Source organism: Scatophagus argus, chromosome 15, assembly GCF_020382885.2.
Source record: "Scatophagus argus isolate fScaArg1 chromosome 15, fScaArg1.pri, whole genome shotgun sequence".
NCBI classification, from domain to species: domain Eukaryota; kingdom Metazoa; phylum Chordata; class Actinopteri; family Scatophagidae; genus Scatophagus; species Scatophagus argus.
In genome coordinates, this window is record NC_058507.1 from 4,233,534 (window position 1) to 4,253,816 (window position 20,283).

The 20,283-nt window shown below is 43.4% G+C and overlaps 3 protein-coding genes across 5 annotated transcripts in view; 1 reads left to right on the forward strand and 2 right to left on the reverse strand.

Annotated features, from left to right (window-relative positions):
- Positions 1 to 9,625, reverse strand: part of pcnx1 (pecanex 1) — a 32,065-nt gene extending 22,440 nt beyond the window's left edge. For all 3 annotated transcript variants that reach the window (XM_046412485.1, XM_046412484.1, XM_046412483.1), the window contains exons 1-6: positions 9,086 to 9,625; positions 7,282 to 7,496; positions 4,829 to 4,934; positions 3,387 to 3,423; positions 2,469 to 2,534; positions 658 to 2,391 (exon numbers count right to left, since the gene is read on the reverse strand). In XM_046412485.1, the coding sequence (XP_046268441.1) occupies positions 658 to 2,391; positions 2,469 to 2,534; positions 3,387 to 3,423; positions 4,829 to 4,934; positions 7,282 to 7,496; positions 9,086 to 9,238 (2,311 nt within the window). In that variant the 5' untranslated portion in view covers positions 9,239 to 9,625. The remainder of the gene's footprint in view (positions 1 to 657; positions 2,392 to 2,468; positions 2,535 to 3,386; positions 3,424 to 4,828; positions 4,935 to 7,281; positions 7,497 to 9,085) is intronic.
- A 1,359-nt stretch (positions 9,626 to 10,984) lies between these two features.
- med6 (mediator complex subunit 6) lies at positions 10,985 to 14,492 on the reverse strand. Its single transcript, XM_046413539.1, has 8 exons — positions 14,415 to 14,492; positions 13,243 to 13,402; positions 12,860 to 12,951; positions 12,474 to 12,556; positions 12,253 to 12,361; positions 11,929 to 12,044; positions 11,788 to 11,815; positions 10,985 to 11,675 (listed from the first exon to the last, which is right to left on the reverse strand). Exons 1-8 carry the CDS (start codon positions 14,434 to 14,436, stop codon positions 11,545 to 11,547), a joined length of 741 nt encoding a protein of 246 aa, XP_046269495.1. The 5' UTR covers positions 14,437 to 14,492; the 3' UTR covers positions 10,985 to 11,544.
- A 1,233-nt stretch (positions 14,493 to 15,725) lies between these two features.
- Positions 15,726 to 19,560, forward strand: LOC124072272 (tetratricopeptide repeat protein 9A). Its single transcript, XM_046413538.1, has 3 exons — positions 15,726 to 16,469; positions 16,855 to 17,037; positions 18,670 to 19,560. The coding sequence occupies exons 1-3, from the start codon at positions 15,986 to 15,988 to the stop codon at positions 18,750 to 18,752; spliced, it is 750 nt and encodes a 249-aa protein (XP_046269494.1). The 5' UTR covers positions 15,726 to 15,985; the 3' UTR covers positions 18,753 to 19,560.
- Positions 19,561 to 20,283: the final 723 nt, after the last annotated feature.

Sequence of the window (20,283 nt, forward strand, 5' to 3'; positions counted from 1 at the left end):
TGTCCACAACACAGAGAGGCCAACGAGGACAACAGACAACACATAGTCTGCAGGTTCGAAGAATGTGGGGTTGGGAAAATCTATTACACTCAGTGTGTATGACACTAATAAGAGAGCTGCTGTTTGTCTAACCTCAGCACAAAGCACACACTGTGCCATCATGCTAATACTGATCTACACAAGGAACACTATGCTTGGGTCAGAACTGTCGCTCCATGGAAACTCACCATGGTTACACTGAATGAGCAAGGCAGGCAAAATCTCTTATGCAGCCACACACATACAAAAAAAGCAATAATGAAGCAAGTCTGATGCCAGGAAGATGACACCAAAACCAGTCGCAATTTGGTCAATTTTATCACTATGCTTCTGCTAACAGGCCAGAGAGCAGTCATCCAGTAAAGTGAGCAGCACACACGGTTTCCAGCTAAAGTGTGTTCAAAAAACAGCCAACACATCATTCAGTTATCACTTCAACAATTCAAATCTGTAAAATAAAAGTGAAAAGTGGAAGTGATCAACGACAACATTTCCTGTCATGTCTTGAGTCACTACATTGACATAAACATAAAATATGGACTAGTCATCAAACACCAGTAGTAAAGCAGACAGAATGCCATGTGTGCAGTGTGTTAGAGCGCTGTGTGTGGTACATACCCCGCAGGGAAGCAGCAGTGGCATCCTGAGGATCAGTGAAAGCTGCCTGGTTGGGCAGACTGTTTCGGGAGCGGGTCACTGACTCCAGCTGGGAGGCCCGACCCAGCAGGGATGCAGCATCCAGGACTTCCCCTTCTTTGGCTTCCAGGTCCGACTTGGAGGTGGTGAGGGGCCGAGGCCCAGCTGGAGCTCCTAGGCGGCTGGGATCATTAAGGCAGGCAGCTGTACCACTGTCCAAACTCAACACTCTGGCGTGCGTTTTTGCACTGCCTGTGCTGGGGGTACGGCGGGAGGTGCGCCGCTTCCCTCCAGTTCGTTCCCTTCCTGCCTCAGAGCCTGTCGCAGCTTTTACTGCGGAGGAGGAGGAGGAGGCTGCATCAGCTGCCGTGTGCTTGGCTTTCAGGGCCTTGAAACAGCCCTCTGGTGAGTGGCAGGAGCGAGAGGTGGTGCTAGAAGAGCTGTCTGTGCTTAGGTGGTGGGTGGAGTGGAGACTTGAAGCACAGCTGAGTTCACTCTGATCGCTGGAGTCCTCCTCTCCACCCCCAGTAAACACAGCACTACAAGGCTTGGCCATACCACGCAAAGAAATGTAGTCCCGATGACGGCTGGCATCAAAGCTGCTTGCCCTTTTCTTGCCGGTCCTCCGGCGTCCACTGCGCCCTGTTGACAGGGAGGAAGTTCGATGAACAATGCTAGCCGACTTTGGCTGAATGTCATTTTTCACCTGCACCTGCTCGATGGCAGCTATGCCTGTTGAGCCATCAGCACTTGTCCTGATGCCCGGCTCTTCCTGGCACCTGTCAGGTTCTACTAGCTCTTGGATTGCAGAGGACAGTGTGTCAGCAGGTTGTTTAGCAGTCAGCTCGTTGGCGTGAGGGTTTTTATTGGCTTCCCTGGAGGGAAGGTTGCTGAGGCCTCGAGAGCTGATACTGCCGAGGCTAGAAGTCCTGCCATCTGCAGGAGCAGATCCAGCTTCTCCTCTGTCCCGTACACGTTCATCTCCTGAAAGCGAGAGTAGGCTCTCCACATGTGTGGAGCTGGTCTGTTCACTGTGAAAGCTGCTGACAGTGCTGTTGGTGTCCCGGTCTGTGCCGCTGCAATAGCTCTCAGTTGAGCCACTACTGCGAGTGCTCAGGCTTCTCAGGCTATCAGCACTGCGCTCCCCTCCCCGGGACTTTGCTCCTCCAGAGCCTTTCCCCCCACCACCCAGGTCCACCTGGTACAATCCTGAACTACCTTCGCCTGCCTCCCTGGAGGCTGACCGGGCCACTCTGCGTGGTTCTTTGTGCCTATAGGATTCTATCCCAGAGGTGGAGGGCACAGCTTGGTCCTGCTGGTACAGTCGCTCGGCCCCCTCTCTGCCACACAGGCCTGGACTGTGAGGTCTGGCGTTCTCCAGCTCAGACACAGGATCAAGGCCACCTCTCCTGGGTGGAGGGTACAAAGCAAAGTCAGGCAGACATGGGTCAGGAAAAGCAGAACCCGCTGAGCTGGAGGTTCGAGGCAGGCCCCGGGAACGGAGCTCCTTCCTAAAGGTCTGAGATTGCATGGATGCATGAGCGGCCACTTCTGTGTCACAGGAGGAGTGCGACAGGCTAAAGTGATAAGCAGCAGAGTTACAGAGGTCAGCAGGCTCCCTGGACTGCTCGGAAGGACACAAGGAGGTCGACGGCTGCAAGGAGGCGAAGGAGTCATTGGGGACGAGGCAGTACATCTTGGCGTCTGATAGCAGGTCTAAATGGACAGAATGAAAATTCACGTTAAGGAAGGTAACATGAGGCAGACAGTTGTTTTCGTATGTGTATGTTTACCATGATCATGGCTGCAGCTCTCCACAAGAGTCAAACTGATGTCATCTGAAGTCTTTCCCGCATCTCCTGGAAAGACACGAGCAAAGCAATTCAAAGCTGACACTCACACAACCACTAACTCTGCATCCATAACTGACCTCCACGTCCGCAGACGCCCTGTCTTCTTATCAAAAGCACTACTTTTGACAGGTGCTCGATGCAAACCCATAACAACCAAATATAATGGAAACAGAATGCTCTGATGGTCGTACAAGGCAACCTTTGAGCACAGATGTGACTCTAGAAAATGTTCTTTACAAATATGGTTTCTCAGTCCCTACAAGTCTTTTGTGGTCATACATCTGGGAGTTTGTGATGGACAGTCCGTGAGGATGGAATCCTTGAAAGCAAGAGGATTAAAACGCTAAAACCCCAGCAGGGCACATTCGTCCCACTTCAGACCATTTCCTGTCACTGCAAACTGCCAGTTAATTAGAACGGCGCCGAACGGACTCACTGAATTATTCAGACGATGCACCCCACCCAAACACTCGAACTCAGACCCAAAGAAAAGCTACACGTTCAATTATTGTCATCTTTTAGGTGTTCTAATAACAAGCTCCTGTGGAATGACTCACATGCACCGTGTGTTTTTTATCCCAAACTCAGGACTGTCCGACTAAAGCTGCATCATCTTGGTGCAAATGTTGAGGTCACAGTAATGCTGAGTCAGGCTACATCTTCCAGGAAACTGGAGTGATCATGGTCAGGGATGTGGTGACCCCGCAAAAAAGGGAATGCATCACGGGGTCACGAAGAAAATTTGGAAACCAAAGATGTGTAATGTGCTTGTACCAGTCAATCAGTTCCATTTAATAATGAACGGGATTACATAGACAGTGATAGATGATGTGTATGTCACAAGGTAGTCATAGTTACCTTTGGCAACTGTTGCTCTTCCATGAGTGGATGCAATCTGAAATTTAAAAAAAATAAAAATAAATAAAAAAATAAGTCTTTTGAAGAAGATGGTCAGGATATCAAAAGCTAATTTCCAGAACAAATCATTCATAAAGGCAAACTGACAAGACGTGTGATCATTAGAGAATAAAACATCCAACGGAAACAGCCGGCGCCTCTTCGCTGTCAGAGAAAACTTTTGGCTTCTATTTCGACTCCGTACACAAGCAGCTGAGCGGAACATGTTGGCTGATTAGCGACTCTCAAGGACACACGGTACAAAGACGTGGAGCGCAGCCCCCCTGATTCAGAGGTTAAATATATCTCAGGGAATTAAACAGCTAAAAAAGTTTGAATATTAAATGAGATATCAGCTGACAGTAAGTTATGTGAGCATCACACACCCACACACACACTCTCTCACAGCTGCTTCTTCTATTGACCAATAGCAAAAGTAAACTTTTACCTTGGACTTCGACTCCTTCGGCTTGTCTTAACTATCTGTGTGCACCTCAGGAGGGTGACAGCAGGGAACATTACGTGTTATACTAACATGGTTTCAAGGCTGCCCGGACTCAACAGAAGATGGTTGTTTGTAGGAGGATTAAATATTGCTCCTGGCAGAGTGTAGTGGTGGTTTACTTATTATCCATCACTTGTCACACAAGTTGTGAATCACATAACATTCAACAAGAGAAGGTTTTGGATGACTCAGATGTAATTCAGGTTGGAACGCAAACACGATTTGCGAGCACATGCAACATCTGTAACAACATCACTACTTTGGGACTCCAGTAGGGAAGAATCTAGACTCGAGTATGTTTCGGTCACAAAGCAGATCCCATGCTGGCTTCGCTTAATCGGGGCTGATGCAGCACATGTAAAAGACGGTTAGGCTGCGGTGGAAATCGCTCCCTCCTTCCCATTAAACGCTCCCTGTAATAATTAGCACCTACATTTTGTGCATACATTTTTACACTCAAACAAAATGGTAGGCTAAACATCATGCACAATACTGTATAGTAGTAAGTGTAATGTATCAAACACCCAAAGACAAATAATACTTTGATATGCACACACGTCTAATAGCTATTCCACACATTTTAGAAACTTGCAGATTTTTTTCAAGGTTTTTCCCTCATAAATGACTTAAAATCTTAATATACAATTTACACTGCTGAAAGCTCATTTTTGTAGGCCAACCAAATGATTCACTGAACATTTCTATGACATATTAAACAGGGAGTCATATTAAAGACAAGCTCACAGATTCAGTGCAGACCAGATGTGCAGTTTGACCCGAATGTTAAACAGATGTATGTTTGCCTCCTCTTTGGAAAAACAAAAACGAGAAGGGTGGGTCTTATAAGGGGCATCGTATATATACAGTCCAGTATGTTGCAGGCCGGCACTCTGCTTACCTGCTGGTTAGACTCCATCCCAATGTAGGAGTTCCTGGAACTGCAGTCCACTGGTGGAGTCTCTTGCCTGATGAAGTCTGCCATTTCAATACCCCCACCAGGGTCCCTGTACAGGCACACAAACGCATGCATATACTTGTTTTACCAGTGTACACACAGTGAATGGATGGTGCAGTGAAAAGTGCCATTCACGCTGTTCAGATGATGTGCACAGCAGGCTCTGTTTTAAGCCTTTCCTGTCCTGACTCGACGTAGAGGAGAGCTCATTGTGTAACTTTATTAAACAGGCCTGTATCTTACATCCTTTATAATCATTTCGAAAATAAATTGAAGGAGCAAAAACAGATGGAAGCTTCCATGTAGATTTTCTCCAGGCCTATATTTAGCCCGGACGTGCTTGTTTAACCAGTCGGTATGTCGAAACAAACAACTTGCCAGGGATTGTCTATAAATCATTTCCATATGCCAAAAAATGTTTCGTAACAGGTCAAAGCACAACACAAACACTCCAAGTAATGAACTACAACATGTCGAGTGGCTGAACGGAGAAACTGGAACAAAAAAAGGACAAGTCAGGGGAAAATGAGTGGGTGGTTGTGCAAAAAAACACCTTAATCAACGTCAGCTCAGCTTGTGCGCATTGCTGTAAACTCCAACAACCTGGATCGCTCCAGATGTGAGGGCAACGCTGCGACTGCGTCTGCCCCTGTGGTTGAGAGCTCTCATTCTTCTTGTTGCCTTTCCACTCTCTCAGCGTCCCGCTAAGCACTCACTCTGGAATGTGAATATGAGTCACTTCTTCGAGTCATGGGCAGTAAAATGCTTGAAACCTAACGGGCTTTTGTTCCTTCTGGCATTCAGAGTTGGGGTAATACTTAATTTTTTACCTGTTCATAAGTCACAGTACTTGGAACGTCTGTCCCAGTCTAGCAAGGTGTTCCAAAAGCTTTTCGATCATCTACTCCACAAAGTAACCTCTGGCTTAAGATTTAGAACAAGTTCTACCATGTAATTCTACACAGACACCACTCTTACAGTGAAAGCTTCTGCATAGCATGTACCATGGCAGCAGAGCAGAACACAAAAAAGTGAGAATAAATGAAAAACCTGCAGAACTTAAAAGGTGGCCGGCGGAATTTTTGGAGTGGTAGCATTCTGGTGTGATGGTTCTTCGAGTGCAGCCCTTTACACAAGCATGTCGGTGATGCCACGCATGTTCCTGCCAACACTTTCTCGTGACAACATGTCACTGGTCAACAGGTGGCCAACCAAAAAAAGGAGAAAAGAAAAACAATGGCGAAAAAAATGCACATCAATGTAAACTAAAAATATTTTATCAGAACAGAAATACATTCCACACATTTGTTAGGCGTCCAGGATACAAATGATGCACTCTGGTGAATAACACTGATTGTAAAAACAAACATTAACCCGTTTTACGCAGCCTGTTTGAGGCAGAAATGTTGCGCTGCATTTCCATTCTGTATAACAGGTAGACTGAACGGGGGGCACTGCTGCTCCACTTCAGGGCCAGCAGCTGAGGCTGCCACAGAGGCATATTGACGTTTGCATTAAAAAAAAAGAAAAAGTGAGCTGGCAAGCTGACAGGTCAGGACTGGTGTTTTGATGGGGTGAGACCCACCACTGGGGGATTAAAAAAAGCATCTAGCAGCGGATAAATCAGAGAGGAGGAACAGCGACTGAAAATGCACATTTGGGAGACAACGCGAGGTCCAGAAGCTCTTTACCTTCTGCAGATGACAAGATCAACACAACAACAAAGACAAAGACGGTACATGACTGTTGGGACTGATTTCTTTTTAAGTAAATTTTCCTGGGCGGCCCGTGTGGCTCAACTTGCATGAGTTGGATCACTTAAAACTTTGAATTATGTGACATATGGTTGAGTGTGATGTGATATCTGTAGGTCTCTCTGATCATATTCCTTACTTTCCCCACCACTGCTGCTGATACAGCTGGACGGCTTTAAAGCAATATATTGATTCTCCTCATGGCAGCCTGTGTCTTTTCATATGTCACCACTCACCTTTGACCTCCGCTCCAAGAGACAACACCAGATTACATCACCTTTAAATGACACATTCCCTGTGACTCTTCACCATTACTGATCAGGAACAGCACACAATTCAGGACCCTGTGCATACGCGTTGGGCTCTGGGCTCCTCCCCAAATCCACAGTTATTAATTCGAGCATCGTTGTGGGCCCTCTTCACATGAAGATCATGTATACTCAGTCACCCTTCCCCCGAGTCCAATGACTCTGATCAGGAAGGATGACGTCTTCCAAGTTATAAACAACACTCCTGCACAGCCTTTACAGAATCCTCCTTCTGCCTCATCATCTGAGCTGCTGAGCCATCCTCACGGAGCGTCTTTGTCCCGCATCTCCAGATATCAAATTCACAACTGAGCAGCAGAAGACACGAACTTACCCCGGACCATTGCTGTCCTCCCGACGGGTGACACCACCATCACTTGCCCCCTCAGTGCCACCTCTGCTGGTCTGACTCTCTTTGGCCTGGTGCTCCACCACCTCCCCTTCATCCAGAGCATGATGGAGGCGGTAATTTACTGTCTTCAGCAGCAGGAACATGGCAGCAATCACACCACAGTAGATTCCCACGATCACCATGGTTGGCTGCAGGGCCTGGCATTAGAGGAAGAGGAAGAAATTAACTTACGTGGAGAGTCTGATATTGTAGGGGGAGCAGGATGATACGGACTGTAGTCATAGCAACATTAACTCTGCATCCATTTTTAATTCTGGTGTTGCTTTTGTGTTCTTTATCTTTTCTTTATCTATCTCAGGAAGCAAGAAGTTCATTCTTGGATTAGAGGGACTAAACTGAGGCTCTCACTGGTTCACAACTTTTTTGCCAAAACAACTATGAGAGAAGTAGGCAGCTTCATAAGGTCTTGCACACAGGACGTGAAGAGGGACACCTGACAGGAATGAAACATGTGACCTGCAAACTACCTAATGCACCCACTGTGCCAGTTATTTGAGACACATACTGGCAGCATTTTAAAAACTACTGCATTGATTCAATTATCATTTTAAAGTGCCTTTTCACAGCTTTCACCAGGCTCCATGTACTTTTACCACAAGGTGTCTGAGCTCCATCTCCCGCGTCTCTGTTGTCCTTGAGACATCATGCTGCATCTGTTTGCAGTTATTGCAATCAGCAGCTCCACTGAAACCTGTGGCTCCATATAAACCACAGAGCTGTCCGGCTTATTTCCAATCCAGGAATAGAACGGAAACCACAAACAGATCTGAAACATCAGCTTCTCAATATAGAAGTTAGTATGTTTAGCAAACAGCCATTCCCTGAGCTGAGTACATTTATGAAGATGTACGTGAAAAGCACAACGACACACTGACGTCTCAGCTTGTTCAGTAGCCTGCTTGAAAGTAGCCAGCTTGAAAAAGTGTGCTTATTTGACAAAAACAAACAAAACAAACAAACAAGAAACATAAGTAACAGACATAAGAGGAATGTGACTGATCTGTGGAGACCTTTACGGCAGGCTGGAGGGCAAGATATCACTGAGCAGAAGTAAACACGAAGCTAATCGAACAGGCAAACAAAGACCCATTGTGGAGAATGAACTGAGCAAATAGCAGCCAGTCAACTGAGCCCCGTTCTTGGTCATTAAAGTTGTCACATCGCTGTTATAGCCCTTGTCAGCTGTGCTCCTGCAGTCACAGCTGGTAGCTTCTGAAAACTGGTGATACCGCAAATCACTACCGACAGGAGGAAAACAACTGGATGAGGAGGGGGGTGGGGGCATTAAATTCACTGATTACAGCCTGACACGGTGTAATAGATTGTTAATATCCCAACGGATCTTCACCGCATCACTTTGACAAACGCAGATTTTAAACAAAAGAGCATTCTGGTCTAACCTAGCTGGTGGATGGGAGCGTTACACTTAACGGGGCAGCCATTTAAAGAATATTTTGTCAATTTTGCCCCTTAAATCCGACAAATGCGCTCATACGTCCGATAACCTTGTGCTTTTCTAAAATATTTTGGGTGTAGTGAAAATATTCCTCGACGTTTGGTTCGTTTAGTCAGGCGTTACATTGTCTCCGCTCCAGATAATAGACAGAGACCGACCGTTAGTGACTGCTAACCTAACGGACACTACTTGGTTCGGTAACTTACGCTGTCATGGCAAAAACATAAATAAAGGGACTACAAAGGGGGTTAAAGAAGCAACACGGCTCACCATGTAAAGTGTGAAGGGAAAGCATAGCAGAAACAGCCAGATGTAGAGATGTAAAGCGTTGACGAATGTATTTTGATCGGGGTCGTAGTACCATCCGCCTGTAACTGAAGCCCAGACACCCTGCCTCAGGATCTGAAGAGTCTGCGACCCCATGTTGTTTTATCCCCTCCGACGAATCCGAGCGGTACCGACCAACGGAACAACCGGGGTGACACGCTGGCTAGTCGCCGTTGAACATGACAAACGGTGTTATATGTTCAGACACTGGCCTGAGGATCCCCTCTGCAGCCATCTTCTCTGCTGCTAGCCAGCCAGCTGGGGCACTGTTTCCAGTCCTCCACAGAAGAGACTCCTATCCCACCACGCCCTGCGAGAAAGTTCTTCTTCGTGGCATCGGGACGTCGCTGCCCTGTAAGCAGCTGGTGTCCAGACGTATAGAATAGGAAACGTTGCGTTGTTGCTTCCGCCCTTTCTGCTGTCCGGTTATCGTCCTCGGTGATAATCCACTGCGTGACTGTGCACGTTTGACCTGAACTTGACTCAACGAAGGGAAGGCAGACGGCTTAAAATGAATGAAATAAAACGGATTATAAGGCAATTAGGAGATTGAACTAAGTATGATCAAATGGCGCCACCTACTGGTCATGTGCCCCCATTTTCAAACTCACTTAAAAAGGTAAAGATTAGATAAAATCAAGGAACTTTATTGTCATACCAGCTCACATTCACGTTTATGGTACGATATTAGGACTCAGGTCCCGGGAGCAGTAAGAAGACTATAAGGATATATAAATGTAAAAATATAAAGTACGAGGTAAACAAAAGTTGACTAAAATAGAAATATAAGCTAAATAAAAAAATAGAATGTAAAAAAGAATATAAAACTAGACATTTAAATAAGCTAAACAATTAAATAAAGAAGCCGGTTTTAGCATATAGCAGCATAAATATGCATGTGCAAGTGTGTGCAAGTATGAGGTAGTCCAGAAAGTAGTCCAGAAAGTAGTCCTTAATACTGCACTTGTGGTATTGCACTTGTAGGGTCAAGTGTTTAATAAATCAAGACGATCAGAAGGTGAAGCGCTCAGATTTTTAACAAAAAGTACATATAAAAAAAACGTAAAAGTAAAAGTTCTGCCATCATAAACCTGCTTGAGTAGAAGAACAAATGCATAAACAATAAATGTTCTCATTCTGTACAAAAATAGCCTGTCACTGATAAATTCTTAGATATTTCATTAAAAGACTGTTAAGACTTTTGCATCAACATGTACACCACATTTTATCGTTGTAGCTGTTAGGTAGGGGTGAAGATAGATTTGACAGGTTTAACTTTCTAATTTTGGTAGTTTAATTCAGTACTCCCCAAACTTCGGGTCGATCCTCTACAAGCCGCCACAAGTTAAAATCTGAGATGATTAATGGGACAAAATAAATAGATTCATTTTGTCATACCTTTCTGTAATTTTCGTCTTTATTGACCTCAATTTTTTTGTAAGGTCACAAGTGAAAAAAGTTTTTCATTTTGCATTTGGGTTTTTAACAGTGAATGTTGTTTTCTAATTCTATCATATGCCTTTTAATGAAGAATGTTTATTTGAAAATTAACCAGTAACTCCAGCTGTGGATTCGTGGAGTAAAAAGTACAGTATTTCACTCTGGAATGTAATGAAACACAAGTATAACGAAACATAAACTGGATTACTTTAAGTACAAGTACTGCTAGATGGTAATTAAGCACTTAAGTAAATGTACTTAGTTATTTTCACTGAAGATCATCAAGTTGGTTCAGTGTAGTAAAGCACCTGAGGGTGAAGAACACAAATGCTTCGGGTTATGAGTTGTTCCTGATCCTGAGTCAGTTACAAATCTATTTTTGACAACACACAGCGCAACACATTAGGACACAGTGGTTGATATTTTAATACAAAAACACCAAAGTAGAATATTCTTTAAAAAAAACAAACAAACAAACAACTGAAAGTGTTTGTAATTAGAGAGGTGGTCATGTGGGAAGACTTTTCGCTTTTCAGATGAGATGATGCATTATCCCCCTGTAAAGCACACTGGGAATTAAACTACACTCTGTTAGTCAGGACAACACAAACATGCTGATGTCAACAGTAAATCGACACTCATGCTGATGTCAGCTTACCATCAAAAAACCTCATCCTTAGCAAATACTACCACTAAATGCCTGCTGACATCAAGCAGTTAACCCCTGCAGTGCATCTGCCTGAAATGTCCAAAGCTATCAAGTGTATAAGACTACGGTTACAGTGTAAAAGTAGTCCTGACACTGACTGACCCTTTTTGTACCAGTTCATTCTTAGCATCCTGTTAGCTGATCAACTGAGCAGAGTGGAGAGGAAACAAAAATACTGCCAAGCTGTTCTTTCGGGTGGTGCTGCAGGACTTCACATTTCCTTGCTTCATTTTCCCAGACTGTGAGAACAATGTCACTGTAGCCTTGCTCTCTTCTCTGGAGGCGGTTTGCTTGGAGGAGCTGGGGCTGAGGACTTTGCGGCAGGTTCCCTTTCCTCTTGTTTTACGGTTTCTGTGGGGGGTTCAGGCTCTTTCTTCACCTCAACTGCAATACAAAAACATACAATAAAAGGAACGCTCATGACGCATTCAGACTGACCATTTATCATGTAACAGGATCAGAATCACAATATAATGCAACCATTTCAAGGTCATACCTGGAATAGGCTTCTCACCAGGCTTAGGCTGAAAATGCAAACATAAAAACAATTACTTCAATCCAATCCCATAAACACATAATTATTTTTACTATGCTAAATTTCACAGTTTTAACAGTTCTGAGGTGGTGTAACATGTACCTGGTAGAATGTTGGCGGAAACTTAGACCTGAGGTCCAAAAGGAGTGTGTCAACACGGTGCCTCTGAAACAGTGAACTTGGCTCCTCTTTCTTCTTAGATTTGGGCTTGGCTTTTTCTGTTACAATAGATAAATAAATAAAAAGTTTTGTCTTCAAGTTATTATTTTAGTTACATTTTTTTTTGTACTTTGTTTCATTCACGCTGGCTACATGTGAGGTCGCTTTGGCTGTTGTAGTCTTCAGCAGACATAGTAAAATTTGTGATTTAGTTACAGAAGCTATTTTAACTATGTAACTTTACTAAATGAACTGCCGAAACCAAACCTCTCTCCTCCTGGTCCTTGAAGTGCCACCAGTATCCTTTGGATGGGTGATAGCGACAATATGACATGGCCTCATCAAAAGCGGACTGGATTCCATGGACAGCAGAAAGCTAAAACATATGTGATTCATGTCACGCACAGTAAAACCCTTATCAGGTCCACTCAAAATAAGTGATAAACTGTTACAAGCAAATTTGATAGGGTCATAGAAAAAATTCTCACCACTCTGGAGCTGATAACTGTTCCCAGATCTGGGGCCTGATACACCACTCCTGCTATGATGTAGTAGTCAGCCAAGGGAATCACTGGAGGATGAAAACGTACAGCAGAAATGCCCGTCAGATCCTCTGATGGAGTCTCAAATGCAAGTTTGTGTTGGTGTTTTAACTGTGACAGTAATAAGTTAGAGCATATAATCACAAATCTAACTGCGTGCATTAAAATAAACACAATAGTGTCAGATTGTTGTACTAAAAGTCTTTTGTTACCATTGATTAAAGATATTTTCACCTTCATTAAACAGTGGGAATCACACACTTTGTACACTGACTGAGCATTAAACCACAACAGAATTATTTGAAAATTCAATTAGACACCACGTTGCTCACCCTGTGTCGGCGACTGCCTCTGTTGTTTACGGATTATATAAAGTATTGGCTCCTGAGCATGAAGAAGAATGTATTCCACTCCCACCATTTGACTGAAAATGAGACAGAAATGTTTGCTTTTAGTTTTGTAAGTCAATACAACTAATTTACTGCTGTGAGCTGAAAATATATTTCTGTCAGACATTTAAAAATGAACAAGTCTTAAGAAGCACTTTATCTGTGGGTTTATTTTGGTTTAGTTTAAGTACAAGCTCCATGTAGTAATTTATCTGCTGAATTGCATTCAATATTCTCGTTCAGTGTGACACTTAATTTCTTTATTCTCAATTATGTGCAGCGATTTTCCATGTAACACCAAATCCCACTGTGTAAGATAAACTTACTTCAGATGCTCCAGAGTGAGCCGCTGCATCTTCACTACCTCATTGTTACAGGTTCGGTCATAGAAGGGGTTGCTTCTCTCAGAGAAATAGTCCAGTACATTTCCAGGGTTAAGAATCGGTACCCAGCCACTGTCGACCCAGGATATCCCGAGAAGATTGTCTGCAAATTCAATAAAGTTGTTTTTTTTACTTTCCTACATTAACGCAGGGCACATGTGAGGTTCCAAATGATATTAGGGTTAGGCTGGACACTTTAAAGGCATGTGTTGTGCTGGCAGTATTGCTATTCATGTCATCATCATCATCTTCATCACAGCCTCAGGATGTAATACACGGTTTTCATAAGAAGTATGCTTCAATTGGGACTTTGTCATCAGGGCTGTGAGGCCTGAGTCTCAGAATAAGTGAAGTCTTAACATATTAAACCCTCTCCTTAACCCGTTTAGACAGCTTAATCTTACGTTTAGTAAGTTCTTGTGCTTTGTTTTGTTTGTATGTGGACAAGTTTGTTACGCGTATTTTGTTTATGACAGAACGAAATCTGCTCAAATGAAATATTAAAAATGTTATAATATATAAAATATGTTAAATTTCCTATCTCTTGCCTTTGTCGTAGGTTGAATGGAATACAGCTACAAATCTTTGAAGTGCCTTCACAGATAAGAAGTGATTGTGATTTCTACTCTTAATTTTATGTCTCGGAACAGTTGAACCTTTGAGTGTTGCCAGCACTAACATCAGTAACTACCAAAACAACGAAGACCAGTCATGTCAACTCAAAAACTGTAGGGAACGATCAACGTAGTTAGTTAGCGGAGCAATCGGTGGCCGTAAACGATGGCTAAATCAAATCTCACATCTCCCTCCACCAGAAACGCGGCTGGAGTTTATGTGTGACCTTTAATTCGTCGCTTTGTTAACTAACCTGCCAAACTAAACTGAACATTGTGGCAGCCAGGCAGCTTTAGCTACCTTAGCCGACCTGCTAATCGCTGCTAAAGTTAGCTTCTAGTGGCGGCACACATATGCTAGGAGAAAACTACCAGCAGCAAATCTACACACCAGCTTAATATCAATTGTCAAAAACGTGACACGTAAAGTGTCGAATTGCTAAATATCACCTAAATAAAAATATGACTTTCTAATAAATTGTAAAAGGCGTTTTTCGCTACCTCTGAAATCCACCGCCGCCATGATGTAAACAAATCGTCTCACAAAACCTACGTCTCCAGCGTGTCGTAGTTTGATGACGTAGCCTTAATCGTTTTGATTAGTTCAATTGGAATGAAGGGCACGAATGAAGTGTATAAAAATCTTTTTAATAAAACAGAACAAAGGAGACAATGTTGTTGTTATTTTACCTTAATGTTTCAACGACATCGTCCTTTTTGCGTCCCCACAGGCTGCACACTTTAATCCAAAAATCACACTGCTTCACACAGCCATCACTAATCTACGTTGTATGGTCATTTTTGTACATTTGTCATAAATACAAACCATTAAACTGAACTGTATCAGCGAAATGTGGAGCTTAATGGGTGCATCTGTCTAGACAACAACTGTACATTACCCATATCTCTCTTACAGCATCAGCCTCAGTCAGCATCAGTATTACGCAACAAATCATTTAACAGCTCCCATGGTTCATGGTCTTGATTTCTGATCAACAGCGTTTGCTCCAGAGAGCCGAAATTCCAGAGACACACCCAGGCAGCTGAGCTCACTGCCTTGTGAGTGTGACCGGCCAGATGGATTTTAGTGAACACACACACACACACACACACTTGGTCAGGGCAAAGGGGTCGACCGTATCCATCACCTGGGTGTCTGCTCCCCCTCTTCATAATAGAGGCTCATAACGCTATTACCGTGCGTAAACTCCGGTTTGGATGACATCATAGCCTGTCATTAGAGACCGTAGCCTGTCATGAGTCTGTCCAAAGTGGAACAGCAGGCAGCTCGGGCGAGAGACGACAGGCTCAATGATCTTTATCTGATTCATCTGAGCAGAGATGACTGCATTCCTCCAATCTGAGATAAGAGCGAGAGAGTGAGCGATATTTAAGTAGAAGATGGGGGTTGATATTCAGTGAAGCCAAGTTCTCTTACTGTGAGGTATTTAATTTAAGGAGGCCTGGAATATGGCCAGCTTCCGAATGAACCTGCATGTGGGGCCTGGAGAGACACAAATATCTGATAAAAGGGGCAGTTATTCATTAAAAGGTTTCAGGTGGTGTTTTTATTTGACTATAATTAACAAAATAACAGAAGGCAGCCAATTAAAGAAACACAAAATATATTGAGTCCTGTCTTTCATCCAGTTTTCAGAAATATACACATTTCACTGAAAATATTCTTAAGAAAATAATCTTCGGTGCAGTGTGGTTTTAAATAAAACAGTGGGTGCAATTTGCAAAACAAACGAATAATGAGATTATCTCCAAAATAAACCGATGATCACTGATGATCAAACCTCTCCTCTTCCTGCTGGACGATCCCCGTGGGACCACTGGCCTTGTATATATCGACCAATCGGCTCCTCCGTGGGGTAAAATACCAGGACGGGCTACAACGGAGGAGCGCGCACAGCTCAGGGTTGCGCACAGTGAGGACGTAGCTTCGACAGTGGCGAGGCGAAGACGCGACCACACAGCTGTGAAGATGCAGTGAGGGAGCTTCAATTTCCCCGCTAAATTAGGCTACAGCCGCGCGTCAGGGCAGCTACGCTAAAATAACGTTGAAAATGAACGTGATCCAGGCTGGGCACGACGGCAGGATGGACGATGGCAGAGGCAGCCAGACCGACAACGGCGGCGGCTCCCCGAAGCTCCAGCAGTGCACTCAGCCTCCCAACAGCAGCAGCGGCAGCAGCCGGACCAAAGATGCTAGATACCAGCAGCAGCTCCAGCAGCAGAGGCATCATGGTGGGTCGATGCTGAAACAACCATCGCACAACGAGCCAGCCGACGTCGTGAGACGGGCGCTGGACTTCAAGTGCCAAGGCACCCAGTGCTACAAGGATAAGAAGTATCGAGAGGCGATTGGCAAGTATCACCGCGCTCTGCTGGAGATGAAGGGGCTGTGCAGGGTGCTGGGGGATCCGGACACCACCTCCAAGCCCCCGTCCTCCCTCCTGCCGACCGTCAGCAGCAAGTCCACCACGCTGACAGATGAGCAGAAGGGGGCCATGGAGAACGCAGAGCTGGAGTGTTACAACAGCTTGGCCGGTAAGAGACGTTTCACACACACACACACACACACACACACACACACGCTACACTACACTTATCTGTTCGCTTTTCAACAGAGAAAGATTCTGGGAATACTCCAAAGCTCATGAATGATTCATGGACTATGAGTCATTCTTACCCCACTATTCTCCTCACTTTCCTTTGATATCTACTTCATATTGATGACATATTTGTTCACCCCTTGGCAATTTCAGCCATTATGTTTGTTATATATCAAAGAATTAACCAATCCATTGTATCTTGGTGCCTGATAGGGCTCACGATGGTGCGTCTGCCGTATAATGAAATTCTAACATTGGCTCTTGCAGTGTCATCAGTTACTTTTCTGCCTCTTTTGTCGTTTCTCCTTCTCCCACTGTAGCCTGCCTATTGCAAATGGAGCTGGTGAACTATGAGCGAGTGAAGGAGTACTGTCTGAAAGTGCTTCACAAGGAAGGGAAGAACTTCAAAGCTCTGTACCGATCCGGTGTGGCCTATTACCATCTAGGAGACTTCCAGAAGGCCCTGTACTACCTGAAGGAGTCACACAAGCAGGAACCATCAGGTCAGGACTGAGCTGCAGTGCCGTCTCAATGGTCCATTCAATTACCCTGTGATGTCCTTGTTTTCCTCCATTACAAACACGCACAAGCTTACTGTGTTGATAGCTCATTAGACCAAAGATCCTCATGTGATTTGGTTTGCTGAAAGGGATCGCATCCGACTGTCATCTTACTGGTTGACCTGCTTAAGAAAAGTAAGATAGCAATGAAATATTTGTTGAGGAATTGATTGGTTGATTACCAGAAAATTCACTCCGTTCACTTGGGTATGAGCTAAACTAAAAGGCTGGTTTCAGCTACACAAGAAGCACATTTTGTTGATAATACGTTTATACTTTAACTTAATGCAGGCCCTTTTACATGTAAGAAGTATTTTTACATTGTTGTATGGCTACTTTTATGTTGTATCTGAATACTTCTTTCACCACTGTTTTGGGCTATTTCACTCAGCAAGCTTCTTGGAAACATTATTCTGTGATAGATGTTAATTATGGATAAGAAAGTAAATGACGACTCAGTAATGTGGTGGCACCAATTTAATCGAGTCCACCGGATCTGACCTGAGGTCAGGGAGTTGCTTGCTGAGATCACACACAGACTGTGCTAAATTTGACTGGGATTATTCAAGTGAAACAAAAAAATTTTGCATTTCGTGGCTTTAACCAAATAAAAATATGAGTAAAATGAAAATGATTGTCGGTTGCAACAATATCTCATACTCATGTATGAGAGTTATTACTTCCTTGAAGCAATTGAATGTAAAAGCAGACAAGAGGTCCTAACAGACAGCAAGACACTGGTAACTAGAAGGCTGGATGCCAAGACAGAATGCAGAGTAGGCTCTTTAACACAAATTTTCACTGGTAGGTGTCACTAATAACATTAATGATGACTCTGTTCTATTGAAATGCCCCAATAAACCGTAACAGTGTGACAGTGAGCCGGCAATACCAAGACCGTGAAGCTAAAGCAGCTAAATGGAATTCAGCCATCTTTAATCTTATTAATTACAGTTCTGCTTTTTTCCAACTGCAGCATGTCAAAATGTCCTCACTGAAAAGGGCTTATAGACAAACTGGCAGGGACCTGAGGGAAAGGGGAAGATATATATGCTCGGGAGCTAATTGGGTGATTTAAAAACAGGTGCACAGATGGGTGTGGAACTCAGGTAATCACTGACAGCTGGAAGCCTTTACAGTTTACTGTTTATAGATTCTTCTAACATCTGGACAGAGAAATTATTTTATGGGCGTGTTTCTAAGGCCTCGTTTTGCGAACCATAGCTATGAGAAACACAGTAAAACCAAGCTTTATATAAATGTACAATAGCTGTAATCTTGTGCATGATTCACTTGATTCACAACATCATTATATGCTGGTGCTGAGCTTGTAAAAACCCTTTCAAAACCACATAGAATAAACTAAAAAAAAAATCATGGTGTTGTATCTGGAAACAAAAACATGTTTATTTGTAGTTCCTGAAAAAATATTTCCCAAAACTAGTTCCTGCAGCCCCTTTGCTATGTCACGTGTGCCACTGAGTTCGGTTTAGGTGGAAGATTTATGAGCACATTGGTGCACATTTCCTGCCTGAGCAGGAAATAAATCAGCCTTTTCCTGTCTTTGTTTTCCAGACACCAACGTCATCCGCTACATCCAGCTGACAGAGATGAAGATTCGCCGGAATGCCCAAAGGGACAAGAAAGAGGGGACATAAGCATTTGCTGTGTAATGACTTCTCACCCTTCAGTAATTTCAGCCCTACAGCGTGCCACCCAGACCCTCCACACCACGAGTCAGAGGTCTTGGTGTGACACAGTGTTTGTTTGCTTTTGCCTTGCACAGCATCTGGTGGCCAATTATGTGATTGAATCTCGTCATTGTGTGCTTGAAGCGTTATTTTTTAAAATGTACCTGATATTGAGTTTGTCTCCACGTTGCAAAATTTATCTGTTATGAATCCCAAGTATTTTTTAACCTTTTCAAATTGATGCACTGCCAGTCCTAACACTGCACATACAGGCCAACACCTGTGATAGAGACAGAAACAACAAGGTCTGTATAGTGAATCCAGCATGTCTGCGGTTGAGTGTAACTGTTATTTAGCACGTGCCCTCGCACAAGATGTCTTTTAATTGGCCTGGAAAAAATGAGGTACCAACCACCTACACTTCTGTTGCCATACTTTAATTTTGAAAGTACACAAAAGATCAAGATTTTTTTATACTCTTGATTACATATGACTTAAAGGTGCTTTCAGTAAGTAGGTTTTTACAAAATGTGTAGGCAAGGACATCAAGAGCACATGGTCGCTAACTGCAGTGCTAACTTAAAAGACATATCACAAAAATGTAAATAGGCTACTTTATAGAAATGACAAAAAATTTAATGGAGAGGTGAGGTGTATTTGTGTTTGTGAATGCCAAAACAAAGAACTTCATTCACAGCATATTCTGTATCAACAAATACTGTATGTTTACTGCAAAGGTATGCGTGTAATAAATGTGTCGTAATTTTTGTTGTGCTGCAGTGGTGGATTTCCCTTTAATTTGTCATTTTGCTTTTAAGGTAAAACAGTTTTATGGTTTTTACATCACCAGTGGTAAGTAGCTGAAATCGCTGTGATATTATCATTATTTAAGTCGATTGGGCATCTTGACATTAGGACCATGATCATTCACCTGCAGTCATGTCGAGTCCAATACTCACAGTGTTTTAGTTCTGTTTTTGGACATTAAGCACTGCTAAGGGAAACTGGGGGTGTTTTAGCTGCTGGATGCTCCACATTATTCACCAGTCAAGGGCTAAATCTCTTACTGTTTAGCTTGTATCACTCATGTATTAGCATTAGCTACATCCAAATTACCTCACAGTGTTTAGCAAACCTGGAAACAGGACTTACCGCTAGGTTGTGAAGGTATTTCCAGATCCTAAGAGACTCTTCTAACCACCTGGGTGAAAAAATATTCAGTTAGAAAATTTTGTTTTTGTTTCCCAAGTTGCAATTCTTATTGCCTAAACCCAACCAAGATGGCAGCCAGCCGGTTACCTTGGTAAGAAACAGATGGTTTAAAAATCTTTATTACTGAGCTGCGGACTGTTTTTATTTTTCAGGTAATTGTCTTTCTGAGAAATGGATGCTCTGTGTAAGGCTAATGCTGATACATAATAAGCACAACTCCAAGTCTCCACTATGGGGAAATGTGAGTGTTTACTAGTAACTAAATGTTCTTGACTATAAAAAAACA